The sequence below is a fragment of the Parus major genome, chromosome 8, assembly GCF_001522545.3.
Source record: "Parus major isolate Abel chromosome 8, Parus_major1.1, whole genome shotgun sequence".
Taxonomy (NCBI): Eukaryota; Metazoa; Chordata; class Aves; order Passeriformes; family Paridae; genus Parus; species Parus major.
The window spans coordinates 1,043,085-1,070,842 of record NC_031777.1 but is presented as its reverse complement, the minus strand read 5'-3'; the positions used below and the strand labels follow the sequence as shown (position 1 = coordinate 1,070,842).

The window sequence follows — 27,758 nt, the reverse complement described above, 5'->3', positions numbered from 1 at the left end:
CATGGCAAGGGCTGCCTGCCCTCCCCACCCCTGCCAAGCTCCACATCTCACCCATAAATCCGCAGTGAGAGGAGCCCTCCCTTCCCACAGCGGAGGTGACACAGTGCACAGACGGCTGGGGCTGGAGGTAAGCGCTCCCAGAGGGCTGAAAAGCTTTTCTTCCCCTCCCTGCCCCACTCCTGGGCACTTCTGAGTTTGGCTGTTTGCTGGGGTAGTGTGGAAAGGGTGGCAGGAACAGCCTGTTACATAAAAGCGTGGCAGAATTGGTATTTTTGGGGTGTTTTTTGTAGCTTCTCTGCAGGAAGGTAGGGAATCAAATAGCAAATATAGCTGGGAGGTGTTTGTGATAAAGTTAGTTCCCACCTTGCAAAAAAAAAAGCCTCTCCCAAAACAGGTAACAGTGAGCAGCTGATGCTAGTGCTTTCTTCATTTACAAAGGAAAAAACCCAGCTTTTATTCCAGCCTGGAAAAGCAGAGTATTCATTAGGTGTTGCTTTATGACTGAAAGTTGAAATAGTTCCGGAGAATCTGATAGGTTTTAGAAAATAATATGTCCAACCCCATTTTTTAACTGAAGAATTTATTTCTTTTAAAATCCTTTTCCTGATGAATACACCATCCTCTGTGTCTGGTGGAAGCTGAAAGCTCTTCTCAGGCTAGAGGAGTTGGTACCATCCATTGTGACATCCTTAGTCATTATTCCTTAATAGTGAATTAATAATTCAGTTGAGCAGGGTGCTCCCTCCAGCCCTGGGGTTAAACCACAGATTGCAGCAGCACCCCCAGGACACCTTTGGGGGTGTTTCTGACTCTGGAATTGTCCAGCCCAAGCCACAGAGCCTGCCATCATCCCTTGGTATTTTTATTTTTTAATTTATTTTTATTTTTATATTTTTTACTATCCCTTTATTGTGGCACTACCGAGGATCAGGATCCATCATCCCCACTGGGAGTTTTGTAGGGCTGGATTTCAACCCGGGGGCTGTTGCCTTTCAAACCCTGGGGTGGAGCTGCTTTCAGCCCTGCAAGAGGCACAAAATCATCCTCAATCCAAGGTGTGCCAAGCCTGCAGCCTCTCTGTCAGCCTCAGTGGCCATGTCAAAGTCAGCATGATCTTCCCTGGGGATCAGGGACAGGACCCTGTTAGAAATGCAGAAACTGAACAGTCCCTGTGAATTTTTATTTATTTTTTTTTCCTCCTGAGAGAGGCAGATAGCCAAAGATGAAATACAAATATTTGCAGGATAGTTTTAATCCAGTTTATAAATAAAAACTGGCAGTGGATTGTGGCTCAACTACATACTTTCAAGGCCAGTTTCCAGGGAAGCTGCAGGGGTTTGAAAACAGCACTGTAAAAGTGGAGAGATTATTAAAATAAAAGGGGAAAAATAAAAATAAAAAAAAAGAAAATAATTATTTAAGACATTTAATCTTACTTGTAAATGAAGAACCAAAAATAAATCGGAATGAATTTTTTTTTTTTTATCTTTTTCCTGATGAATACACCATCCTCTGTGTCTGGTGGAAGCTGAAAGCTCTTCTCAGGCCAGAGGAGCTGGTACCACCCATAGTGACATCTTTGGTCACTATTCCTTAATAGTGAATTAATAACTCAACTGAGCAGGGTGCTCCCTCCAGCCCTGGGGTTAAACCACAGATTGCAGCATGAAATGGTAAATTGGAATGACATTTGGGGGTAGCACAGCATGAAATGGTAAATTGGAATGACATTTGGGGGTAGCACAGCATGAAATGCTAAATTGGAATGACATTTGGGGGTAGCACATAGAGAAATTCCCTACAGAGGGCGTGCCAGGAGCTGCCCCCTGAGCGTGGGATGACCATCTGTGGGGTTTCTCCCAGGTTGAAGCCCCGTTCCCAGCCTGGGATGCCAGCAGAGGGCACAGGGATGAGAGTGGCCGTGGTGGGCGCGGGTGTCACCGGGCTGACAGCCACCAAGTGCTGCCTGGACGAGGGGCTGGAGCCCACCTGCTTCGAGCAGAGCCAGGACATCGGGGGGCTGTGGCGCTACACGGTGAGAACGGGGGGCCTGTCCTCCTGCCCTGGGCAGCTGGGCAGGGTTAGGGGATGGTTTAGCAGGTGTGGAAGGGCTGTGAGAGCTTGCTGGGTGCTGGGCTGCGCTCCCTGAGGCCAGGGGGACAGCGCCCAGCCCGGGCACAGGCTGATGCAGCCCGGGGTGCCGTGGCAGGAACACATCGAGGCCGGCCGGCCAAGCCTTTATCCATCAGTCATCAGCAACACCTCCAAGGAGATGTCTGCCTTCTCCGACTTCCCCTTCCCTGAGCACTTCCCGGTGTTCCTGCCCAACGCCCTGCTCCTGGACTACCTGCGGCGCTACACCGAGCGCTTCGGCCTGCGGGAGCGCATCAGGTTTGGGGTGAGCCATGGGTACCCCTCTCTGCCCTGCTCCCCTGCCCGAGCTGGGTGCCATGCTGACCTCGCTTCGCCCCCACGCTCCAGACCACCGTTGTCAGCATCCGTAAGCGCCCCGACTTTGCCACCACGGGCCAGTGGAACGTGGTCACGGAGGCGGGTGGGAAGCAGACATCAGACGTCTTCGATGCTGTTATGGTTTGCACCGGCAATTTCTCGGAGCCGTCCCTGCCCCTGCAGTGTTTTCCTGGTATGGTATAGGGCTGCCTGTGGTTACCTGCTTCAGGGGCTGGGGAGAGAAGATTTAGGGGTTATTCGGGGGAAATCCTCTCTTTCTTTTCTTGCTTCTGCTTTCCAAACCAGCAATATTTTCTCGAGCTTTGGTGGCTTTGTCTCTGAGACCCCATTTTGGAAGGAAGCATCAATTCTGTGTGCATGGGATGGACCTCCCCGAGTCTCTGGTGGCCAGAGATTGCATTTCCGTGCTCTTGCCATCTGGATTGGGGTTGTTTCTTTTTTTTGTTTACACCAGTTCACCCAACAAAATCCACAAATGCTCAAGTACTTCAAAGCTGTGTTTCTCTTTTCCCCCGAGGCATCGAGAGGTTCCAAGGGCAGTACTTCCACAGCCGGCAGTACAAGCATCCTGACGTGTTCCAGGGCAAGCGTGTCCTTGTGGTGGGCATGGGCAACTCGGGAGTGGACATCGCAGTGGAGGCCAGTCGTGTGGCTGCCAAGGTGCCACCACCCTGCCACCCCAGGGCTGTGGGGAGAGGGACACTGGGGACAGCAGTGTGCTGTCATCACAGGGACAGGGTGTACAAGTATTCTTTCTGAGCCTGAATTTTTTTGGTCAAAAACCTACCTTGAAAGCCAGCTGGTTTTCTTCTTGTCCCCTGTTTCATCTCCATCGCCAGCAGCCAGGAGGTCTTAAAGGTGCTGTCACTGCTTTGCCATTGCACGGCTGTCTGCGCTGTGCTCCTCTGAGGTTCTTTATAAAGGAAAAGCAGCAAATTCATCTCCTGAGCCATTGATCCTTCTCTCCCAGGTGAGCATTAGCACCACTCGAGGAGCCTGGCTGTTTAGCCGTGTGTTTGAGCACGGCTACCCGTGGGATATGGTTTTAAACACTCGCCTCATGAGCCTGATCAAGACCAACCTCCCCGGACCCCTCGCATGGTGGTTGATCAATCACAAGGTGAACCAGCGGTTCAACCACGAAAACTATGGCCTTCAGCCAGAGAAGAGGTAATTCTTGGTGGTTCCCATCCCATGCAGATGGGTTTGTGGTGTGGGCAGGGGAAGATATTCAGCAAGCAGCATCAAGCAATGCCCAGACTGGGGTGATCTCCAACAGGGAGGAGAAAATAAGCTGTAGCTCCCTTAAGCCATGGAAGATTGGGCATGCTGGAAAAGCCCAGGAAAGCCCAGGGGAGTTTTCTTTGTGAGGGTCTCTGGGTAAAAAGGAGAAGGAAGGCTTAAAGCATGGATCAGTTCTGGAAAGAGATGAAGAGCAACTGAGTGAAGGGAATAAGGCGGCAGGAGATGTCCGTGACTCTCTCGCGCTGTGGAACTGGGTGACATTGGTGACACGTTTGGAGGTGTGGGGCAGGGCTGTTTGCTCACAGAAAATGATACGGGGAGGTTTGAGCTGCTGGACCTGGGGGGAGGAGGAGCAGGGGACCGGCAGGGCTCGTTTGTGGTGTCCCACTCTCAGAGCCCCCGGCTCTCCGCAGATGGCCGGTGCGTGAGCCCGTGCTGAACGATGACCTCCCAAGCTACATCCTGACAGGCAGGATCACCATCAAGCCGGGCGTGAAGGAGTTCAAGGACAACTCAGTCCTTTTCCACAACTGCCCTGAGGAGGAGCCCATCGATATTGTTGTCTTCTGCACGGGCTACATGGTCTCCTTCCCCTTCCTGGAAGAATCCGTCGTCAGGGTGGAAAACAAGCACGCGTCCCTCTACAAATACGTGTTCCCAACCCACCTGGAGAAACCCACCCTGGCTGTCCTTGGGCTGATTAATGCCTTAGGAGGCATCATGCCCATAGTAGAGATGCAGGCACGCTGGGTGAGCCGTGTCTTCAAAGGTAGGGGAGCAAATGTGAGCTCTCCCTCAAATGTGAGCCCCAAAATGCAGCTCAGGCTGGACACATTTTGTCCCTCCAGCCAGGGAGATCCCAGAGTTAAGAAGTTCAGAGCAGACAAGGGAGCATTTTCAAGGCTCAGGCTTCCCAAGTTATTTCACGTCAGCTAAGCTACAGCAACATGAGTGAGGGAAGAAACCTAGCAAAAGGTGTTTTGTTTGGGGTTTTTAATAAAAATAGGATAACCTCGTGGAGGGCTGGGTCAGGACTGCTCCACAGAGGTGAGAAGCTCTGGGGTTTCTCATTGGGATGATCCTCTCTGGGGCTTGCACAGTTCATCTGACCCCACAACACCTGCCTGTGCCCTGACAGCACACATCTCTAAGAGCAGGAAAAGGTGTGGGTGAATTTGGAATAGTTTCTGGCAGGATTGCCACTGCTGAATAAATTGCTAGCAATGAGTCTTTCCTGCCCTCTCAGGGAAGGGATTCCCACATTTTGCATCACTGAATGAGTTCACAGTTCCCCCAGATGAGTTAAACCTGGTGGGATGCTCTCCTCTCTCTTTTCCAGGCTTGTGTCAGTTGCCTTCCCAGTCTGTCATGGAGAAGGAAGTAAATGAGAAGAAGAAAAACCAAGTCCAGTGGTAAGTAATTCCCCAGAGCCGCAAAGGTTTTTTGGTGGCTTGAAAAATCTCTGGAGTTTTTGGGGCAGTTGCACACAGGCTCTCACTCTGTGCCTGTTCCCTGTAAACGTGGCAGAGGAGAGGGGAGAATTCCCAGATCCAGCTTCCCCTTTACTCACTTGCAAAGAGCCAGTGTAACCTTTGATTTAACACTGATATTTTGCCTGCTGGTGACAGGAAGAAATTAATTCAGGGTACTCAAGGCTAAAGCTTGCTTGGGAACTGGGGAAGAACACCAGCATCCCCAGGGATTGAGAGATAAAATGGCAGAGAAATTAATGGTAATAAATGCAAAGTAATTCAGCTAGGGGGAGAAAAAGCCAACCCACAAGCAATGAGGTGTGCAGGCAGATTGTCTCATCTCTCAGCTTGGAGACCTGAGTCACTGTGAACAGGTGTCTGAGCACACTGGTGTGTGCTTCACAGGCAGGCAAAAGGCTGAAAAGGATTAGGGAATGAATGAGCAATCCCAGGAAACCGGGTGATGTATAAATCCGTGGTTCACTTAAACAGCTGTAGGAGAAAAGGTGTAGAAGAGTGAAATACAGAATTGCACAGAGCAACTTCTGTACAATGCAAGGCTAAATGGATATGGGCTTTTTCTGACCTCTGAAGGTGGGACATGAAGCTGTGAACTCTGCAGAGAAGGTGAGCTGGAAGCAATTCTTCAAGTCACCGTGTATTCTCACACTATTTAGTGGAAATGAACGTGAGGGATACTAAAGGGTGCCACCTTTCTCGTGCTGCACGTGACTTTTCTGCAAAAAAAGCCAAGGGATTTGGGCTTGAGGGATTGTTTTTTGTTGTTGTTGTTTTGAAAAAGACACAAAACCGGTTTGCCAAAGTCTGTTAACAAATACTCACCAAGGGGAAGGGGGGGAACAGGTACAACTTGTGAATGAGGAAGAGAAAGATTGATGTGAGCCAGCCTCACTTCACAGGTGCTGTGTCATGTCCAGACAGTCTCAGGTACTGCACATACATCCAGTCCTTGCCTAAAAAGAGCCCAGCTGCATTCCAGATGCAATTACAAGGATGCAGAGGACCTCCACCCCAGTTCCTCTAAGCCCTGCTGACACCCATCTTTCTCCTTGCCTCTTTTTCTAATCCCATTCATTCAGGTTTGGTCTGACCTTTGACGAAGTCCTCAAAACCGAGTGGCTGGTCTACCTGGACACTCTGGCCTCCTTCATCGGTGCCAAGCCCAGCGTGCTGGGGCTGCTCTGCACAGACCCTTGGCTGGCCCTCACCATCTTTTTTGGCCCCTGTTCCCCCTACCAGTACCGCCTGAGGGGTCCTGGGCGCTGGCAGGGGGCACGGCAGGCCATCCTCACCCAGTGGGACCGCGTCCTAAAGCCCACAAGAACACGAGTTCCTGCTGGCTCCTCCAGCTTATTCCCTTCTCTCCTGGCTGTGGTGGGATTCCTTCTGCTCCTGGCTGCTGTGATTTTTGGTTTCCAATAGCTTTTAGAGTGTGGTTGTTTGTTGTTTGTTTGGGTTTTGTGTTTTGTTGTTGTCCTGAGGGATGTTAGGTCAGACAGTGTGCCACGGGACTGGGGAAAAGGATTTCAGGAGATGGCAACAAAATTTAACCTGCAGCCCTCAGCATAAACCTCCCTGTGCTCCAGCTCAACCCCAAGCACAGCTTTGCAGACCTCATTAGCCAGGGATGGCAGCCTTGCCCAAGTGTCTGTTGCCCCTCTGCTCCCCTGCCTGCTGCCAGGAGCAGGGATTGATGGCCTGGACCACACAAGACAGGATGCAGTGAGGACAAGACCAGCAAAAGTGGTGGTGTGTCACAGGAGCAAAAGCACCCAGGAATTATCTGGGCTGCATGCACAGCTCAGGCTGTCCCTTTCTCCAAACCTAAACACTGTGACCCCCAAAATCCCAGTAGAACTGGTGAATCTTGAATTGGTGCTGGGAGGTTTGTCACACTTGAGCCTGTGGGCCTAAGCGTTCCTAGCTTTGCTCCCCTGCATGCCCCACCACTGGACAATCCTGAGGCTTTATTTTTGTGCATGGAGAGACTTGAAATGAATAAAATCTCAGTGGTTTTGGCATGAGTGTGCTGTCCCGTCCTTGTGTGTGTGGGAAGAGCCGGGGGGAGAGCCTGTGTCCGAGCTGGGGCTGTGCCACCAATTTCTGCAGGCAGCTCACGAGGCTGGGGCTCCCAGGGTTTTCCCTCACTCCCCAAAATGAGGCTGCACAGTGCTCCGTGCCCCACATCCACCCTGTCTGCTGGCAAAGGGAGATGCTCTGCTGATCTCCTGGGGATGCCAAGGGAACATGAGCCAGCACAGGCACCACAAAAGGGAATAGATCAGGACAACCCCAAGCTGCTGCCTGGGCTGGAGCAATGGCGAGTTACAGCATGGAAATCCTTGCAAGAATGTTCCACTCGGGATTATATTTGAATTTTCACTTATCACTGCCACAGGGAGGTTGAGAACTTTCTTCCAGTGCATTTAAGCCCACAGGGCAGGGGAATGAAGGTATAAAGGTCAGTGGTGCAAGAGCCGTGGCGAGCTGCCTGGACTTCAGCCTTCCCTGCCAGACAACGGAGAGAGAAGCTGAAGGGAAGTTTGGCCGAGGGCTGAGCAGCAAAGGCACAGCGCTGTCCTGCAAGGTTTGCTCCTCTCTTCTCTTGGATGGCTTTGGCAGGGTTTAAAAGTGGGCAGACAGCTCTCTGGGGTTTTGGCAGTTTTTCACTGCTGGCTTGGCTTTGCTGCTGGGGTGGGGAGAGGGGTGTTGCAGGGACCCTCTGGGGTAAAACCATCTGCAAGCAGTGCTGGAAAAGTGGGGTGGCTTCAGCACCCTTACTCTTTCCTAAAGCCAAAGAAGGTTCCAGAAACGAGGCAGGCGACTGTGGGCATGTCCTGCCCTGTCCCTGCAGATCAAGGAGTGGCTCAGGCCAGGCTTTGTGGATGCCAAAGTGTTTGTTTTGCCCCTCCCACATTTTTTCCCTGTCTTTCTTCAGTTTCCTCCAGTTTCTATTTATGTTAACTTACTTTTTGATACAAAACTGATAGGAAAAGTTATAAATTACTCTTTCTGCAGACTCTGAAGTAGGAGAATTTCTTATCTAATCAAAGTTCACGTGGATTCATTTTCACTGAGTTTCTTTGCTTCCCCAGTCAAGCTTGGTGTAGTTCAGTTTACACACCCTGAATTCAAGTTCCTCCTATTTATACCCAACGTTTCCAGGGTTTCTTACCTTTTGTATATCCTGTAATCCCAGCCCACTGTTTTCACAGAGCTGTCTAACTTCTGAATGGCTGTGCCATGATCCTGCTCAGTCAGGCATTGCTTTGGGGGTTTTTTCCCTTTTTTTTTTAAACCCTTTTTGTTTTCAAGAGATTGCTCTTTAATGGGAAATTAAAAAGGAAAGCCTGAAAACGAGCCAGCTTAGCTGGAGTTGTTTCTCACAAAGACTTCGGGAGGATCACTTTGTGCAACTTCTTTGCATACCCTGGGCTGGGCTGGGAAAGGGAATAAATTGAAGCGGCAGAACAGTGAGGTTTTAAAAGCCTTTCCTTTTTCCTCCCCATGGAGGAGGGAGGTTTAGCACAGCAGGAAGGGCAATGAGCAGGATCTGTGCACAGCACTTGACCCAGGAGTGGCTTTCTCCCAGGACAGTTTTCCTTCGTGGACACCAGCAGGCAGAGAAGACCGGGGGCGTTTTGCTGGGGATGGGAAGAAGGGACTGGTGTTTCTGCTGATCCCTGGGCTGTTGTGTTTCCAGCTGCTCTCACACCAGCCTGTCACCTGCTGCAGGCCAGCATGGTCCGGCGTGTGGCCGTGATCGGGGCCGGGGCTGGGGGCTTGGCCTCTGTCAAGTGGTGCCTGGAGGAGGGGCTGGAGCCCACCTGCTTTGAGAGCAGCGAGGACATCGGCGGCGTCTGGCGCTACACGGTCAGTGCCTCCAGGGTTTGTCCCCATCCCTTTCCTTGGATGCTTTTTGACTGCAGCAAAGAGGAGAGGGTGGCCACGCCATCAGGGACTGTCCCTATCCCACAGATGGGGCTTCTCCTGATGGAGAAGGAAATGGAGGGAGCAGAAATGATTGTCGCCAGGTGCTAGTCCTGGTTTGTTCCTTGCACCAAAATGCGAGGAAGAAAAATACTCGTACTTCATGTGGAGAAATTCTTCCCCTGCACACCTGGAAACGTCACCCCTGGCTTCACACAGGACTCCACAGACAACAGGAGAATCAGTGTGTACCACTCAGTCATCACCAACACCTCCAAGGAGATGTCCTGCTTCAGCGACTTCCCCTTCCCTGAGGATTTTCCCAATTACCTGCCCCACAGCCTCATCCTGGAATACTTGAGGATGTACGCCCAGCACTTCGACCTCCTGCGGCACGTACGCTTCCAGGTGAGCAGGGACCCCAAACCCCACGGGGAGAAGAGCCATGGGTAGCTGCAGATTCCAGGTGGGAAGGGACAAGGCTGGGTGCCAGCCAGCAAGGCCCACACGCTTTTTGTGTCCTGAAGACAGCCTTTAGGAGTGTTTTAAATAAAGCTGCTCGAACAGGGGCTTGCTGTCAGCAGGGGAAAGGTGCAGGGTGGGATTTAATAGCTTCAGGGGTGACACACAGCTCCCCAGGGACACAACCCGCAGCCCCAGCCTTTCACAGGCACGTCTCTGAAACACAGCACGATCCCTGACCGCTGTTTTGTTGGGTTTCTGTGCAAGACAACAGTCCTCAGCGTGAGAAAGCGCCCAGATTTCACTGCCTCAGGCCAGTGGGAGGTGGTCACCGAGGCTGACGGTGTCCGTGAGTCCCACACCTTCGATGCTGTCATGGTTTGCATTGGCCACTACCAGGAGCCCCACTTGCCATTGGCTTCTTTCCCAGGTGAGCCCTGTCCCAGCAGTGGGGTTGCCCCTCAGGGTTTTCCCCCCCATAGGTCCCCTGGTTGTATTTTCCTCTACAAACCTGCCTGCTCCAAGATCCACACTGCAGCAGGCAGGACCCTGACCCCTGGGAAACGGTGGTGGGACATTCCAGGGAATGGGGGAAAAAAAGATGCAGCCAGGCTTTTCCACTGGGATTTGCAAAGCAAGATTGAGCCAAGGGGGTGCAGGGGACGGTGCAAAGCTGTGCCAGGGACTTCCATGGGCTTCTCAGCTGGATGCAGAAGTGGGAGGTGGGGAATCCATTGGGATTTGCAAAGCAAGATTGAGCCAAGGGGGTGCAGGGAACTTCCATGGGCTTCTCAGTTGGAAGCAGAGGTGGGAGGGGGTTGAGCTGGGGGCTGCAGAGGATCTGGGCACAAGGCTGGGGTGGGTAAATGTACCTGGCAGTAGGAGATGCTCCCTGCTCTCTGCATAGGCATTGAAAGCCGCTTCAAAGGCCAGCGAATGCACAGCTGGGAATACAGAGATGTGCAGGATTTCCGAGGAAAGCGGGTCCTGGTGGTCGGCATCGGCAACACCGGCGGTGACCTCGCGGTGGAGCTGAGCCATGTGGCTGCCAAGGTACAGCTCCCTGGTGGTCCAGACAGGGACTGTGAGAGCCACTGGGCACCACAGGGAGCTTTGCTCTGGTGTTTCTCAATAAATTCCACTTCTCCTTGAGGGCGGTTGAAGGAGCTTTGCAGCTCCTGGGGAGTTTGGGCCGCCTGAGGAATGGCAATTGAGCAGCTTTGGGGACTTCATCAAAGCCACCACAAGCTGTTTGGTTCATCTGGATGTCATCTCCTTCCCTTGGGTTAACTCAGTGTTGGCTCAAGTGCAGGAGATGGGATTTGCCGTTCAGGGCAATGCCAACAAGGTGCCTGGGCAGGAGGCTGAGACCTTCCTTTCCCCCCACCAGGTGTTCCTCAGCACCAGGAGCAACACGTGGGTCGTCAGCCGGGTCTCAGAGAACGGCTTCCCCTTAGACATGATCAGCACCACCCACTTCAACCACCTCCTGGACTGGCTTCTGCCATCAGCCCTCATGAGGAGGATCAAGTTTCGGAAGTTCAATTCATGGTTCAACCACACAAACTATGGCTTGGCTTCTAGCAAAAGGTGTTTTTCCCTCATTGTTTTGTTGGGTGGTCAGGGGGTCTTTATAATATGAAATGCTTAATTTTCAGTTTGGGGGGGATATTTGTGGAATAGCAAATTGGAGGGGAATTCTGACTGTATAAAAGAAGTCATTTGAGATCCCTCACAGATGTTAACACTGCTGCCCTCTTTTCCCACTGCACAAGCTCCAAATTTAAGATGATTATCAATGAAGAGCTGCCATTCTGCCTCCTCTCTGGGACTGTGGTGCTGAAGCCAAACGTGAAGGAGTTCACTGAAAGCTCTGCTGTTTTCGAAGACGGGACAACCGAAGAAAACATCGACGTGGTGCTCTTTGCCACGGGCTACAACTTTACATTCCCCTTCCTGGAGGAGTCTGTTCGCAGCACCATCGATGACAACCGTTCCCTCTACAAACGTGTCTTCCCTCCCCAGCTGGAAAAGCCCACGCTGGCCATCATTGGCTTGATCCAGCTGACAGGCTCCATTATGGTGGGGTCAGAAATGCAGGCTCGCTGGGTGACAGGGGTCTTTGCAGGTAGGAGATGGGGGAGATCTTCTGGGTGGGAGGTTTGTTGGCCACGGGAATCAGCAGCACGGCAGCCTCTGTCCACCAGCTGCATCCCTGCTGCTCCATACCTTGGGAAAGGTGTTTGGGAAAGGGCTGAACACTTCCTCTTAAGGTGCTGCTGGAACTTGCTGGTCTCTCTGCTCTCAGGCTGGAACAAGCTGCCTTCCCCCAGCAGGATGACAGCTGAGGTTGTGAAGAGGAGGCCACCAGTCAAGAGGTGTGTGATGCTCCTGCACTCGGGATGAGACAGGTGCTGTGTGCCAGGATAACCTCGGGGAGGGGAGGGCTCGATGGCAGGCATGGAAGGGACCTGCTCAGTAAGCTGGGAAAATTCCCTCATGGCTCCTTTATGGAACAAGGCACCATAAGCTTCTTTGGAGCAGTTTATGACAAGACCTGAGGGGTCTGCAGCTTCCCTTCCCTCTCTTCCCATCTCCTTCTCTGGAGATCCCCCTCTGCCAGGCTTCCAAGCCATGTCCTTGTTCCCAGCATGTCAAGAGGGAGTTTTGCTTTCCTCCAGACTAAGGGTGCCATCTCGTGGCTTCTCCCTCCCAAGTCCAGGCAGCTGGGACCGCTGTGTTCCACCCAGAGCCCCCAGTGGAGCCGGGCAGGGCGGGTGGGGGACAGTTTGTGTCACTTTTTGGCAGGTCAAGGTGAGTATTCCACCAGCTGTGTGTGTGTGTGTGGGAGCTAACAGTTGGCACTGGGATTTCACAGGAGGTGGAGATGTGTCCATCCCAAGGACATCCCAAGGATGTGGGATGGATGATGATGGAGCACAAGGGGACCTCGGGGTGCAGGCTGGGTTGGGTCTGCCAGCAGGGCATGGCTGGCCCATGGGACACTGGGGAAAAGCTGGGATAAAACAGGAATTACGACCAGGAGCCCAAATGACTGCACCAAGATGCTGTTACACAGAAATATGGAAGCCTGAGGTGCAAAGGAAACAAACTTGAGGCTGCCTCAAATTTTCCTGAAGCAGATCAGCACTTACCTTTCTAAGGTTATGAAAGCAGAAAAATCCCTCCCAGCATGGGAAGCTTTCTGCATTTCCCAGATTCTCCCAGTCCCCTTGGCATTCTTATCTCTGGAAGTCTACATCTGAACATCAGGGAAGGACATTTCAGGGGTAGTTGTGGCATTACTGTTAAGTTAGAACTGATTTTGAAGCCACAATTATGCTGCAGAGACAAAACAGGCTTCTGCTTATCCCCTGCCCCAGGGAATTGCTGGGACTGACCCCACAGAGGCTCTTTGGCTTTATTTGGGGCTAAGAGAGCTCTGCCCCAGAGACTGGGGCTCACCTGAGCCCGAGGTTTTTGCTTCCTATGGAGCTGGGAGCTGAGACAGGATGGTGCCATCTGACTTTTATTTCTTATGTCCCATGGAAGGAATCCATCCGAGAGGGAGAACCTGAAGATGAGTTTTATCAGCTACATGGATGAAATCGCTGCGTGTGCTGGGGTAAAGCCCAGCGTGTTGAGGCTGCTCCTGACAGACCCCCAGCTGGCCCTGGCCATCTTTTTTGGGCCCTGCTCACCCTACCAGTACCGGCTGGTGGGACGGGGCAGGTGGAGCGGGGCCAGAGCTGCCATCCTGACCCAGTGGCAGCGCGCGCTGAAGCCCTTGAGAACGCGGGTGGTGGATGACAGCTCCAACAGCTCCTCCAGCTGGTGCTGGATGTGCCTCCTGGCCCTGCCAGCAGCTCTCACCGCAGGTTTTCTCCTCTCTAAATACCCCCAGCCAAGCTGGAGCCCCTGGGCAGGTCCCCAGGTGTAGGAGGAACCCGGAGAGCCGCAATGCCAGGTGGTGTGGGGATGGTGCAAAGCTGTGCCAGGCGCTGCCAGAGGGCTGGAGGTGACACCAGCAGGAGAGCCTGGGGCTGGCTGGGGTCCATCCTCCTCCTGCTGCTCTTCCACCAAAGGTCACCCTGAACCACTCCAGGATGAGCTGCTGAGCATGAGGCCAGCCTTCCTCCCCCCACTCTCCCTAAAATTTTGGCAAGACCCACACCACCTTGGGATTTTGTGAAGCGTGAATTGTCGAGCTACTTCTGTGTCTGGTAACTTCTGGGATGTGAAAGAGGGAGCCACAAATAAACCTCGCAGATTTGTGATGGATGGTTTTATTAAGGGCTTATTATCAGGGTGTGAAGTGGATCCCAAGCTGTGGCAGAAGGGAGAGTCTTGCCCTTATAGATATATATAATCTATATATTAGATAGAAATATCAACAAATATGATATATAAGAAATGTTATATACATTAATATATTAATACATAATAATAAATTTTAAATACAGTGACAAATCCAAACAAGTAAGCATCCCCTGCCATTGCCCAAGCAGCCTTAGGATTGATTATAGGGAACCCTGAATTTCCAGGATGGGAACTGGGATGGAAACTGAGATGGGGCTGGGACGGGAACCAGGATGGGGCCGGGATATGGACGGGATGGAAACTGGGATGGGAACCGCGATGGGGCTGGGATGAGAACTGGGATGGGGCCGGGATGGGGCCGAGATAGGGCCGGGATGAGAACCGGGATGGGTCCCGGATGAGAACCGGGATGGGGCCGGGATGAGAACCGGGATAGGGCCGGGATGAGAACCGGGATGGGTCCCGGATGAGAACCGGGATGGGGCCGGGATAGGGCCGGGATGAGAACCGGGATGGGTGGCCGGGATGAGAACCGGGATGGGGCCGGGTCCGCGCGGCCCCGCCCTCCGCCCCGCGCCGCCAGGGGGCGCACCTGTCCCCGGGAGCCCGCGCGACTGCGGCACGGCGCGGTCACGTGACCGGCGGCGCGGGGGCGGGACCGGCGGCGCGCGCCGTGCGCGGTGACGTCAGACGTCGTTGGCGCCCGGCTTGGCCGCCCGCCATCTTGGCCCCTGTGTGTGAGCGGCCGAGGCGGCGGCGCCGGGAGAGGCAGCGGCCCCGCCGGCACCGGGACCCTCGGGCAGCCGAGCGCCGCCTTGCGCGCCCGGTAAGCGGCGGGGCTCCTCCGCTTCACCGCGGCGGAGCGCGGGCCCGCGGCGCGGTGCGGCGGCGGCAGGAGCGGGCGGGCGGCCTGCGCCGCATGGCCCCGGGCGGGGGCGGCTTCCGCCCGGGCGGGCCCGCGGCCGGCGGGTGAGGGGCGCCCCGGGCCGGCACCGCCGCCGGGCGGAGCGGGGCGGGCAGCGGCGCCGGGCGGCCGGGCCAGGGCTCGCCGGGCGGCCGGGCCGGGGCTCGCTGGGCCGCCCCGCATCGGCGCCTGGGGCCGGCCGCGCCCCGCCGGGCACAGCCCGGGGGCGGCGGGAGGGGCGGCTGCGCTGGGACCGCTCCTGCGGGGGTGCTGCTTCCTTCTCCCGCCCGCCTTTCTGCCTCCCGCTTTTCCCCTTTTTTTAACGGCGCTTGGTCTCCCCTTTCCTCTCTTCCCCTCTCCTTCTCTTTCTCCCTTTCTCACTCCTCTGGAGATCCTCGAGGAGCGCGCCGAGCCCTGCGTGCATCTGCGCTCACTTGGGGGCTGTGATTCTTCCTGCAGAAACGCGGGGCACCAGCAGCCTTTCCGTGCGGGCTGCTGCAGGCAAGGCGCCTCGCTTTTCCAACTCTGAAATACGCATCCACGGGTCTTTCACTCTTCGCCCTACGGTAAAAGGCGGTTCTTGGGTGGTTTGATGCAGGACTGAGTGAAGGAAGGCATTGTTTGTGCTCCCGGGGCCAGGATTTGTAGGGGTGGGGTGGTCAGGGCCAGGGGTGTTCTCACGGATAGCGCTTAAAGAACGGTGAGAGCGTGAGGTGAGATGACACGGCTGAAATTCAGGCAGTTGGTCTGCAGTGGGCATAATCCAGGGATGCAGGGATTGAAAAATTTGGAGGCTAAAAGTGGCCCAGATGATTTCCAGTTCCCTTCCTGAGGAAGGGGACATGCATGAGAGCATGGTGCTGGGTGCTGAATCGTGGTTTTTCTTTCCTTTTTCTGTTTCACGTGGATGTTCTGCAAATATATTCTTTGGTGGAACATCTAAAACTCAGATGACTTCAAGAAAGAACCGTTTCTGCTGCCCTGATTATTTGGGTTCGATAGGTATATTACTGGAAATTAGCAATATTTCCCATAGAAGGAACAGGGCTGTAATTTTTAATACTTTTATTTCTTGTGCAATGAGGTGCCTGGCCTACTTGGTGTCTCATCTTACAGAGCTCTGCTCAGACAAGAAGTTGCTTCTGAAGGGGCAGGAAACAGGACATGATCTCATTTGTCCATGTATGAGAAACAAAAGGATTGACCTTAAATACTGACTGCCAGGAGCTCTATGTAGGTCTCAGATTGTTTTTTTTTAATTCTGTAGTTTAGAGAATTTTGCTTCTGCATTAATTTCGTGGTGTTTGCGGTGCAACTCTGCAACTGTTTTATGGAGAATAGAGAATCCCTAGAGTTTGGGGAGTTGTTTGAGCTGGATGAATGTTCAGTGGAAAGGTGGTTTGGTGATGTGGGCTTGAGAGGTCGCTCTTTAAACTGAAGTGAGAGCTTGGTTCTCTCTTAGGCCACTGCTTTAAGACCAGGATTGAGCCTCTGTCTGCCACCTCAAACTCTGCCTCGGTGTGTGGATACGTTCCTTGTATGAAGTTCTTGGCTTTTGTAGATAATAGCCCATGAAATATGTATAACTCAATATACAGTTGCTTCTGTGAGTCTTGGTAATATAAATATTCTGTGTCTTGGTAGTTTAGTAGCAATTTATAATATCTTTGCTCCCATTTAGACTTTCCATAATGGGAAGCCTGTTTTTTTTGTAGAGCAGAACAGTTACATCAGTCTCCAGTTTTAACTTGGGCTCCTGGTCCACTGCTACAGATTTCAGGGATGCACCTTCCATAGGTCCTAAGGCAATTCCAAAGGGACCTCCTGTGTCGCTCTGGGGCTGTCTGAATGAATGCTGGGTGGCAATTAAGGGAAAGAATGGAAGTCAAAGCAGGGTTCTGTTCTATGGGGTCAGCTTTAGCCAGGTGTTCTGCAGTACTGGAAACACAATTTCTTTGTTCCAGACGGATTTCCAGGCTAAGGAACAGCAAGGATGTGAGAGTGGAGAGAGGGTAGAAAGCGGAGACTAAATACCATATAAGGGGTGGTGTGGAGAAAATGAGGAGATAAAAATCTTGCAGAAGAATTAAAGCCTTGCCCAGTGTGCTCTTGCAGAGGGATAAACCCTTGTCTGGTGGGTTGGGGATGTGAGAAAAGGAAAAACACTTTTATTCCTTTGGCTGACATCTTCAGAGGTTCCTGCAGTAGTGGAGGGTTTGAGGGGGAAAATCTCCACCACGTGAAAATGCAGCACCTTCCCACTCGTTGAGGATGGATGTTGGGCTTGTAATGACGGGACTGCTGGTGGTGTTTTACTGGTAGAACCAGTTCATCTTCTGTAGGAAATTTTTCCTTTGCTCAGCTTCGTGCTCTCATTGTTTCTTGGGTTTTACAAAATGCAGTAGGAGCTCACGGGTGAAAGTAGTGTAAAAATAAAATCTGAAATTCGTGTGAGGAGGTGGGAGAAAATAATGCTCTGAGTATCGGTGAAATGAAAATGGAGTGCACAGGAGTCTTAAAAATGCATCAAGAGTAGAGAAAGATGAAGTCCTAATAAAAATCAGATGAAGACAGCTTTTATGTCTAGGAAGAACAGGCTAACAGAAATAGACTGTTTTTATTACAAATACCTCAACCATTACATAACATTCTAAGTAAATGCTAACGAGCTCGTCTGTTACAGATTGCAAACACATACTAAAGGGAGAAACTGTTTAACATTCACATTGTTCATGGTTTAAATTATCTGACACTGTCTTGATTAACAGGAAAATTAGAGTGCAGAATCAGCCTTACAAGTCTTCAGTCTGAGGCATGATGGTGATAAATCTTAGCTGATGTGTATTTGGAAATAACGTGGGCTTCATTTTCAGGGTCTTCCAGCATCAGAGACAGGAGTGGCTGCACTTTATATTCAGCTACAATAAATGCACAAGTACTGCCTGAAGAACTGAAGTCCTGGGTAACTGAGACAAGAGAGGTCTCTTAAATACCAATTTAATCAATGTACAGCTGAATCCTAAGTGAAGTGGCAGCCTTACTCAGATTTTACCTAGTTGGGCTATAAATTGTAGTTCAGCAATCACTAGGCTGTCCATATCTTGCTGCACTGCTTGCTTAAGTTAGCAAATCAAACTTTCTTGCTTAGAAAAGCAGCCCTTTTTAAGCTGTCATCATAAAATCATATAAACCACTGCACCTTGCGTTAAAATTCATATTTTGTAAGTATGTGTCTGTTGCTAGATTTTATTGTTTCTAAATTTTAACTTACAATTTCAGTCTACAGTCATAATTTCAAGGAATGTTTGCAGATATACTGCAGCATGTTTTAAGATATACTTAAACTGATTGGAACCTTCAGTTAAGGTGGAAGTGCAGCAACATTTACTTTTTGTTTGAGAAGCCAATAATTTCCTTCCAGTTAAAGACCTGATATTGCTTTAGGACTTCTGTTTCAAACTCACCAGCTACTCCACTGAAGTACCTCAGTCTTAATATCAATGAATTGATGCTTTCATTTTGAAAAAGAATAAATACTGATTTACAGGGCTTGTTTTTCAGTCATGTTTAGGACAGTCTGTGCTTTGTATAGGTGCACAGCAGAAGTCCTCTAATGAAAAGGAACAAAAACATTTTCTCTTGACAATGCAAGTAAGAAATATTTTAGCAAGAAAAGCTTGCCTTTGGCTTGTGGCATTTCTAAGTGGTTGCTTTGCTGGAGTTAAGAGATGTTTTTATGCCACAGATGCAGCATGGACAGAGCTTTGGATAACAAAAAGTTCCTTGATAAGTATTTTGATAATGTGTTGAGCCTGAATTATTTGCTGCATCTTGAAAGCAAAGTGTCAAGGGATGTGAGAGTTTTTGTTGTTTGTTTTTTTCTGAGCAGACTAAACAGAGAACCAAGAGCAAGTGAAGATGTTAAACCTTGTCTGCAGCCATTTGGCAGATGCAAGTTAACTTCCATGGGAAATGGATTCTCTAGTGCTGAGAGATGCATAAAGCTGGCTATGCTGATACGGCTTTTTAATTTTAGCTTCTCATCTTCTTATTTTCCTTTTTTTGTGGTCAAATCCGGTCTAAAACAGAGGACTGAAGTTGAGCCCTACTGTAATTAACTGGTGTTGTCCAGAGCTGTTGTCAGTGTGGTGTTGGCAGCTGCATCTCTTCCATGCTGAGCATTCTTCAGTGAACAAGGAGATGTGTCTGTTCCAAGAAATTAGTGAGTCACAGGGAAAAGCATGTAACCAGAGATCCAGGGGATAATGGACAGCAGGTAGAAGAGACTGAACAGCTTTGAACTCTTTCCAAGCTGGACCAGACCAGGGAGCAAAATTCTGCCACCTTTATATGCATTGGTGTGAATTTTTTTTTACTGGTGCTATCAGTGTGTTACAAGCTGGAGCATTTGGCAACCCTGCCTCTCACTGTCACAGTGGGAGTATCTTAAAAACCTTCAAAATATGCTGTAACAGCTCTTTAATACAGAGAAGAAATTAATGTTTATTTTTGATGTATGTGAGTCAGGTTAGGAATATGATAGGAGTAACAGGCAACAAAGAATTTGGGCGAGGTGGGAAGTTTTGAACGTGGGGATAAGTAGCTGAAGTCATTACATAACTGATCAGAGTCACTGTTTTGGGCTTTTTTTTTTATAATGGTGAGGTTGTAGAAGACTCCAGAAAACTGTTTATTCTGTAGGTTCCTACTGTTGAGTGCTTCTGTTTTCAAGCTGGACTCTTCAACAACAAAAATACCTTGAGAAGATGAACAGAAAAGAATTAGGGGGAAAAAATGGCAAAAAAGGGATTAATTTTGGCATATGTGTTCTAAAGAAGAGGGGGAATCCTTAAGGATTTAGTCCTAGAGTGGTTCTTGTGCACTGTCAGAATATTCTGAAGGAGCTCATGGACAGAGGAGCTTGCCTGAACATTATTTCAAAGCAACTTCTAACAAATTTCAAAAATAACACCTCTTAGATCTAATTATTTCTTATTTGAGGATTACCTTATGAATAGGGGCTTTGGATAAACAAGTTATGTATAAAAATTTTTACATATTTGCAGTTGAGGTCAGGGATACTTGAAAGGCAAAGAAAAGGATGATGAAAAATCTGTTCAGTGTTGTTCCTGGGGAAGAATGCTGAAAAAAGGTGTCACTTCCTCTGTGAGAAAAATACTGATTATTTCAGTGGGGCTTGGAAATTGTGGTAAAGGATCAGGAAATGGAAGTTTTGAAAGAGATTCCTTGAGTTACTCCCAGTAAAGGAGTGGTTTAACTTTTTTCTCCTAATCTTTCCTGCTCTGTTCCACTATCCAAATCTACATGGGGTGAGTGGGAAGGGTTGAAATTGTGCCACCAGCTCAGTGAGGGCTTGTAATAAATAAAATTTATTTGTAAATAAACTGCTTTGTAATAAAGGGGCTTTTGCAGCAATTATTAAAGTGAAAAGGAAAAATGAAACAGTGGAAAGATGGGTATTGGCTGTAAATGGCTGCAACTTCTGCTCATCTGTTGGGAATTTGGTCCTTTTTCATGTACTTAGAGATTTTCTTTCATCAGCTTTCTAAAAGGAAGTGTTTTCCACTGACTTGAGGAGTCACTCCTGCTCACCTCAGCTGCTGTCTCTGGTAACTTCCCCAGGCAGAGGAGCAGATCCTGAGCACTGCTCACCCCGTGTGAGGCTGCTGCTGCTGTGCCCCTCTGGGTTTGTCTTTTTGTCCCCCTTTTCTCAGCCTGACCCAGCAGCCACTACTCAGTGCCACCAAGGAGGACACTCCCCATGTCACTTTGTGTGTGGCAGAAGAGGTTTGCTGATATTTTTGCCGTTCCAGGCTTCTGCTGGATGGTGTGGTACAGTTGAGCAAGAAACAAAGTGGTGCTTGTGACAGTCTGCTGAGTGTGTTTGTCATTTTTTTCAGGGATTGTTTGTGATCCTAACCATTAACAGATGCCTTTACAGAGAGCTGCTGTGGTTTGGATAAACTGATCTAAATTAGCTATTAAGAAGCCTGGTGAATAGTTGTAATTTTTTAAGTTAAAAGTCCTGACTGGTAAGACAGGTCATGGTAGTCTTACCAGGCTGCTGTTTGAATCCTGCACTTTGATAGCAGGTACACAGCTTGTTTCTGCAAGAATTTGCCTTAATTTATTCCCTTATCTTATTCTCAAATAGGCAGTTGATTCAGTTTCATGAGCTTTGAAGTTTTCTCATTCTTCCAAATAATGGAAATTTCTTTAATAAATGGTTTTGCAAAACTTAAAAATAAGTCTCATTTGGCATCTGCAAGTTGAAAAGCTAATTGGGCGAAAGCACTTACATTGTTCTGTTCCCAGAAATAATGAGAACACATATCATTATGATGGTCTCTTTAATTCTATAGAAACTGTTTGGGGTTTTTTTTTCTGGCCCTGGCTTCCTTCCAGAACTTCAAAACTCCTGCCTCAATTAAAAATTTACAATTTATGAAAGTTTCTTAACCAACTGCATAAAACTGGAAAATCAAAAATCTGTCTTCCAAAAAATGCTTAATCCTTGGTGTCAGAGAACTCAGAAGAGATTTGTGGAGACATTGTCAGGCTAATAAGAAATAAAATAGCCTGCTCTAAAAGTGACCTGCAGAGAAATGTGGGATGTTAGGTTTTCAGAAAAGAACAGATTTTTAGTTGCAAGATGTTTGGTAATCTAGTGGAAAATCTAAATTGTAATTTGTGTCTGAGGATTGTCAGCACATGGCCAGGACAGCTGTGTTGGGTTGGTGCATTGGCTTTGTCCTGTGCTGGTTCTCACTTAGGTGGGACTGTCATTCTCTTTACTGGAATGCCTTGAAAAATCCTTTCTGGCAGAGAAACTGATAATTTGAAAAGGGCTGACACTTGAAGGAATGCTTCTAATACAGGTTTTGGTATCTAATACAGGTTTCTAATAGGTTTAAATAATTACTCTTCACTTGCACTCAAGCTGTGGTTGTGGTGTTAAGTTTCTCTCCACTGGTGTGGTTCATGAGAAAAAGAGCTGGACATTTGCTGTGCTGTATTTACCTGCTCACTATATTCCTCTGTGGTGTTCTCATCCTGCAGTTTGGAGTCCTTGGCCTCTGGAAGTTCTTTATTCATGTATCTGTGAGAAATAAGGTTTGTTTTGCATTGTTGCCTTGCTGTGCCTCAAGCCAAACTGGGAATTGCTCTGAAAAGAACTGGACAAGTCTGATGGTCATTACTCTTGGAATCTGCAAGCAGATATGTGGGGAACTATTTGATTAATCATGATCCCACATCACCTCCATCTGCAGTGGGAAGCCCTCTGGGATAAATTCAGCTTTAAAAACCTGTTCCTGTAGAGACAGAATAAGATTTGCTGGAGTGTTGAGGCTGCTGTGCCTCTACCAGGATCAGTCTGGACCATTCCAGAAGAGGGGAATGCTGAATCCAGGGTGCATTTGGGTTGGTGGCACATCCAGGGTTGCTGATCCTCATGATTTTGTGGTGCCTGTGCAATCAGGTTCACAACTTCAACCTTCAAGTCCCTTCTCTTTAGTACTTGATTGCATGCAAATTCCATCACTCTGTTATCCTAAAGAACTGTTCCTCATGTTGCAAGGAAGCTTGAAAAAAGTGACCAAAGTAAATTTTCTAAACTCAGAAACCAAATTAAAATCACTTCTGTGTAGAATTTTTAAGCCAGTCATCATTTCTCTTTTTTTTTTTTTTTGCTAAGGACTGGAGCCTTAAGGCTGAGTGTGGACATCATGTATTTCACTTCTTCAAGGTACTTGACTACCAGAGCAGGATTTCTTTAGGAGTCTTGCTTAAAAGTTCTGCTGCTTGAGGTGGCAGATGTTGGGTTTTCAATTCAGAATACTAGAAGAGCTTTTGTTGAAACTCTCTGGTGATATTTGTACCATTCTTCATTATCTAACCTCTGGAAATTCAAAGACTTACCAGGCACAAAATTCACTGGAGGGAGTTTCTTAATTTGACCTTGTTTGATGCTACCATTTGAAAATCACTATTTTTTAAAATCAATTTCTATTTTAATTGTATAGTTATCATTAAAATACAAATAGTATTTAATTAAAAAGCTGAAGCAGAGCTATTACAGCTTCTGCATGTGCAGTATTTGAGAACTGAATTTAAGATTTTAGGGAGGAACTTCATTGATTTCCTGGATTTCTGCATTGTTCTAGGTAATGTTTAGATAGTGTTTGTCAGGCTTTATTTGATGCTCTAAATATAAACATGCAAAAAAAAACCACCAAAACCTGACTAAATGAAATGAAAACTGCTTTATTCCCCCCCAGAGTTCTTAAATAGCTGCACTGGCATCATTCTGCCTGTGACAGGAAGAAATGGGACCAGAATCTCTCAGTTACCTGAGGTCACCTAAAAAGGAAAAGATTTCATAAGCAGAAGAAATACCAGAAATTATCTTAGCTGAAAGAAAGCAGCTGTGTGACACATGAAAATATTCAGTGCATTTTTGACAGTTTTATTGCCAGTGTGAGTTTAACCTGTCTGTGGCTTTTTAATCCCTTGTTATGTGGACACATTTAAGTCATGCTGATTCTGCTTGATCCTACTGATCAAGCTTCTTTTGCTAGGGCTGTTCCACAGGAATATGTTTTCTGTGAAATATTTGTGCACATACAGGTAAATACATATTAAAATCTATGGATAGAGACAAATTTGAGGTTTGCTGTTCTTGGATCTGTGGGGTTTTTAATGATTTTTTCTTTTGTTCTCAAGAAAAAAAGAATTAATAGATCTGACAAATCTTGTTCTGCAATATGCATCCTAAAAGTTTGGTTAGTGCCATGTTAGTCTTAAAATGCTCCTAACAAAAATTCCCTGATCTGTTGTGGTTTGTTGCTGGTTTTCCTGTTGGAAAGCCAGGGTTTGGGTGATTTGTATTTCTCCCAAAAAAATAAATCAGTTGAACAAGCTGCCTTTCAGGCTTTCTAAGGCTGCAGATTTGCTTGCTCCATGGATGGCTGGTTCAAAGTAACATATGCTTTGTGGTGAAGTTAGTTTCTGAGTAGAGTTTTTTTTGTGGGTGGCTAATTTGGGTTGTTTTTCATTGCTTAGCTTAGTAGCTGTATTTAGACTGTTGTTGGATGTCTGTTAGAATTGGTGCAGACGTATTTGTGGATTCCACAAATTTGGCATCCACATTTTGTTTTTGGCATCCACAAACTCCATTTTTATAGATGCATCTGTGGGGATAATCCCTAAAATGGCTGTCTTGTGTCATGGTGTGTGTTCCACCTGACTACTCAGTTTTGGAAAGACTTTCTTAGGCTTTAAAGAGGAGATATTTAAAGAAAGAACTTGCAAAGCCTTGCTAGTTTTGTCTCAGGATGGTGTCGTGGTTCTGAAGAACCAAACTAATTTTGATTTTTACATATATATTTTTTATTATTATTATTTGGTGGCTATTAACTCCTCTGTAGATTGTGCCTGTCCTACAGTTCTCCCACTGAGGTGAAAAGATGGCGATTAAAGGGTTTTCCTGTCCTACTTGGCTGCCAATCTCCATGGATTTTACACAGTCAATGCAGTCAGTGCTTTGTACCCTCTTTCAAGCTCTCCTGGAAACCAGTGAGCCCAAAATCTAGAGATGGAAAAGTGTCTTAGTGAGACTTTTGAAGGAAACAAAACTTGTGTAGGTCTTGTTCAAGAATTAATTGTGCTGAGATCTACCCAAGAACTCTTTAAAGATTTGAAGAGCTTCACTTCTTGTAGGTCATAGAGCTGTGATGGAGATACATGAAAAACAAGCTTGGAGTCTCCAAAGGTTTCTTGCAATTTTCTTAGCAGCAATCTGCTTGATAATGAACCTTGCTGCAAGTGGCTCTTGGAGGGAAAGGAAATCCTGATTTGAGAGGATTTATTAGATACTTAGATTTGACAGAGGCTTCTTTGCTACCCAAGTGTTATCAGAGGTTCTCCGAGGTTGTTTTTGTGTCATATTAATCTGATAGTGCTGAAATTCTTTAGAATTCTCAATAGTGGGATAAATGGCCAAAACTTTTCTATTTGTTTCATTGTTATGGTTTTGTGAATAATAATTGGGCTAAAAATGTTGGTCCCAGAGTTGAAGGTATAAGGCCATTAAGGAGAAATTATTGATGTGTATTGTTTATAAACATCCATGTCAGAGAAGGTCAGTCAGGATGTTTAATTATAATTCCATTTTCTTATTTGTGTGCAACCTTCTCTGTACAAAACCACATCCAACCCCCATGTATTCAGTAATTGCACAGTATTTTGGAGTGTCCATTTAAAATAATAGGATTCCCTGAGGATGGGTTACAAAAAAGCCTTTCTTGGGTTCCAAGTACTTTAACTCCAGTATCCTCTGTTTCTTTGTTTTAAATTGGCATTCTATTTCTGTAATTGATTTAAATTGGTGTCTTTTCTGAAGATCACACAGTTGTTTTTCAAATCTTAGTATCTAGCTGGAGATCATGCTTAGGTTTTGCAGTAGTGGGCAATTTCTTCAGATCTAGAATGTAAATATGCCAGACTTACAGTTGAAATGAAAACTTTGTCTGAAATTTTCAATGCCACATTTTTGTGTGGAGTGAATTTTTTTTAAAATTACTAACACTGATTTGGGAGCATCTGCCTCTAAACCCAATGGAATATGTGGTAAAAAAAAAATAAAATATTTTCTTTTTAGTAGTTGTATTTGGTTCCAGAATTTACCAGAACCACATTGTTCAGTGTCCCAGAAACAAAGCTATTCTTAGAAAAGTGCAGTTATGGCTGGATACAAATAATAGATTTGTATATGATGATTTTTCCCCTTTAACTACTTTGAGTGTGCTTAGAATAGTATATGAATTTTTTTTCTGGCTTGGTTTCTTGGTTTCTCTTTTGAGAGAGGTGCTAATGTGTCCCAGTTAGGAATAAACTTTCATGTAGTTTTTGTGATGTTTCCCATTTCACAGATGGGCATTGGAGGCACTGAGACTTCAAATCTTCAGCTGGTTTGAGTCTTGATTTGTGCTTTTTGCCTTAAGTTGTTCCACTGCATCTTTCTCCAAATTTGGCCAAAACACAGCCCTTGGCGTAGGGGTGACAAGGACTGGATATCCTTGCTGTGCTGAATGGGAATTGTGAGAATTACTGACATGTTACACTAAAAATCAGTCCTGTTTTTGTCTAGATAGAAGTTTAAAAATGCAGTGTACAAAATACAGATTGAGTGAGTTTATCATCTGACCTGACAAGAATTTGAGTTGTTAAATGTTTTATACTTCTTACCACTCAATCCTCAAAAGTGACCTCAAAATATGTAATATTTTTACCTTGTTTAAGTACATTTTTTTTCTGAAGCAGAAGTGACACCTTTTCAAGGCTACAGTTGAACACCATGCAGAGTTTACAGGTGTAAAAAAATGTATTGTTAAATTCTAAACCAGTCACAGAGGTGAGTTCTGAAATGATCAGGAAAGCTGGGAATTTAGTGGAAGAGGTCTGTGTGATATGTGTGGGGTTTTACTATTAAAAACATGATTTTGCTGTGTGGAATCCATGGCATTCATTTTGTTCTTGTAGCAGCTCTAAATGTCTAAGAGAGTTCAAGTAAATGTTCCTTAACAGAGACCAGGATATTTAGAATTTGTGGCAGCTACTTTGTGTGCTATTTTCTGTACACAAGCTTCTGAGTTCTTTGCAGAATCTAAATAAGTCAACCAGTTGGAGTCTGAAAAAATAGTCTGGTACAGAAATTACAATAATAATTTTTACCCTAAAATCTTCAAAGCACAGTGAAGTGAAGTTAACTTATTTAATAACATTGCAGAGCAGCTGCAAGGTAAATGTTTGCTCCAGAATTTTGGGAGCATTGTGCTCTCTGTAGTTGTGCATAATAGTAACTGTAATCATTCAGAATGAACAGCTGACTTGCTTAAATTTCTTAATAGTGCAGTGAACCCTGCCAAGTGCCATTATGGCTTGTGCTGTTCTGTCCTTCTGTTGGCTGTCACGGTGCTTACTTAGCTTGGAAAGTGCTTCTGACATCTTGTGTGTGTTTTCAGAGGTGCACACAGCAGCACTGCACTCCTAGGAATTTAACTAAAAGCAACAAAATAAGGAAATGTTGGGCAAATTTGGAATCACTTGGGGAGGAAAGTGTGTTGTATGCACAAGTTAAATGTGTCCTGTATTGAAACACCTCAGGTGGTTCTGTACAGAGGGAGTGACTCCAGTGCTCAGGTGTAGGAATGTAACACAACTGAAGTTTGGATGAATAGTCAGAGGTCTTGGAGCTGGATAATTTCACATGGTTCAAAATCATGCAGTTATTTCTTTGAACTGTTGTCAGATGGCACTGAGTGCTTGTTTAGTGTGTGACTTGGCAGGATGTTTGTTGAAGGCTACATGGGCTCTTCAGAGGGAGGATTTGTCATCCCTGGCTTGAGTACCTGGTCTAAAGTCTGATTTTGCAAGAATATCTTATTTGGCAACCAATATCAGGTCTAAATATACTTAAATATATATACTGTAAGTTATTGAATACATTGACCTGCCTAATTGAAATGATTTCTTTTTTGCCAGTCAGATTACTGAGGAATGTGCAGTGTTAATCATTGTAAACAGTTTATATTTCTGTGTAGTATAAGTTGGGAAAAACTTGTCAAACAATATGAATTTTAATAGTATAGAAGGCATAGAGCTCAATTGTAATGAGCAGACTAATTTTTCTAAATTAAATTTAAAAAGTATATTTGGGAATGTGTTCACTGTCATCGGTTCTTGAAGCTTTCAAACGTTCTGGAATTAGCATTTGTGACAATGAAGGTCTGCCCAAATATGAAATCTGTATTACTCTGTAAAGAAGAGTGTTATGATGAAGATTTTCTCTGTTTCATCTCTATCAGAGGTACAGGCTTTGGAAAATACGACATAAAATATTATTTTAAACC

The 27,758-nt window shown here is 47.1% G+C and overlaps 3 protein-coding genes across 22 annotated transcripts in view; all 3 read left to right on the top strand.

The window, feature by feature from the left end:
* The first annotated feature begins 44 nt into the window (after positions 1 to 44).
* On the top strand, positions 45 to 7,234 carry FMO1 (flavin containing dimethylaniline monoxygenase 1). Its single transcript, XM_015636736.1, has 9 exons — positions 45 to 127; positions 1,864 to 2,035; positions 2,210 to 2,398; positions 2,482 to 2,644; positions 2,990 to 3,132; positions 3,443 to 3,642; positions 4,131 to 4,486; positions 5,057 to 5,129; positions 6,290 to 7,234. Exons 2-9 carry the CDS (start codon positions 1,889 to 1,891, stop codon positions 6,630 to 6,632), a joined length of 1,614 nt encoding a protein of 537 aa, XP_015492222.1. The 5' UTR covers positions 45 to 127; positions 1,864 to 1,888; the 3' UTR covers positions 6,633 to 7,234.
* Positions 7,235 to 7,627: 393 nt separating this feature from the next.
* LOC107208373 (dimethylaniline monooxygenase [N-oxide-forming] 4-like) lies at positions 7,628 to 13,881 on the top strand. Of its 3 annotated transcripts, none has more exons than XM_015636735.3 (9): positions 7,628 to 7,797; positions 8,946 to 9,083; positions 9,360 to 9,548; positions 9,870 to 10,032; positions 10,510 to 10,655; positions 10,993 to 11,192; positions 11,378 to 11,730; positions 11,911 to 11,980; positions 13,155 to 13,881. In XM_015636735.3, the coding sequence occupies exons 2-9, from the start codon at positions 8,952 to 8,954 to the stop codon at positions 13,540 to 13,542; spliced, it is 1,641 nt and encodes a 546-aa protein (XP_015492221.1). In that variant the 5' UTR covers positions 7,628 to 7,797; positions 8,946 to 8,951; the 3' UTR covers positions 13,543 to 13,881. The 3 variants fall into 3 exon arrangements, with proteins under 3 accessions (XP_015492221.1, XP_015492219.1, XP_033372305.1); XM_015636733.2 differs by having other exon boundaries at positions 7,708 to 7,797; positions 8,914 to 9,083; XM_033516414.1 differs by having other exon boundaries at positions 7,708 to 7,797; positions 8,914 to 9,083; positions 11,911 to 12,013; positions 13,155 to 13,240.
* Positions 13,882 to 14,627: 746 nt separating this feature from the next.
* PRRC2C (proline rich coiled-coil 2C) overlaps positions 14,628 to 27,758 on the top strand; it is a 67,393-nt gene continuing 54,262 nt past the window's right edge. For 17 of the 18 annotated variants that reach the window (XM_015636335.3, XM_015636340.3, XM_033516526.1 and 14 more), the window contains exon 1: positions 14,628 to 14,748. The gene's annotated coding sequence lies outside the window, so the exon portion shown is untranslated. Of the gene's footprint in view, positions 14,749 to 15,145; positions 15,393 to 27,758 lie in introns of those variants that run through there. The other variant, XM_015636334.3, reaches the window with a different exon arrangement.

Bases quoted from the DNA above. Each gene is read 5' to 3' on its own strand.
- FMO1 (XM_015636736.1), top strand. From the start codon at position 1,889: ATGCCAGCAGAGGGCACAGGGATGAGAGTGGCCGTGGTGGGCGCGGGT. The intron at 2,645-2,989 runs GTATGGTATAGG...TTTTCCCCCGAG, and splicing joins GCCCCTGCAGTGTTTTCCTG to GCATCGAGAGGTTCCAAGGG. The intron at 3,643-4,130 runs GTAATTCTTGGT...GGCTCTCCGCAG, and splicing joins GGCCTTCAGCCAGAGAAGAG to ATGGCCGGTGCGTGAGCCCG.
- LOC107208373 (XM_015636735.3), top strand. From the start codon at position 8,952: ATGGTCCGGCGTGTGGCCGTGATCGGGGCCGGGGCTGGGGGCTTGGCC. The intron at 9,084-9,359 runs GTCAGTGCCTCC...GGCTTCACACAG, and splicing joins GCGGCGTCTGGCGCTACACG to GACTCCACAGACAACAGGAG. The intron at 10,656-10,992 runs GTACAGCTCCCT...TCCCCCCACCAG, and splicing joins TGAGCCATGTGGCTGCCAAG to GTGTTCCTCAGCACCAGGAG.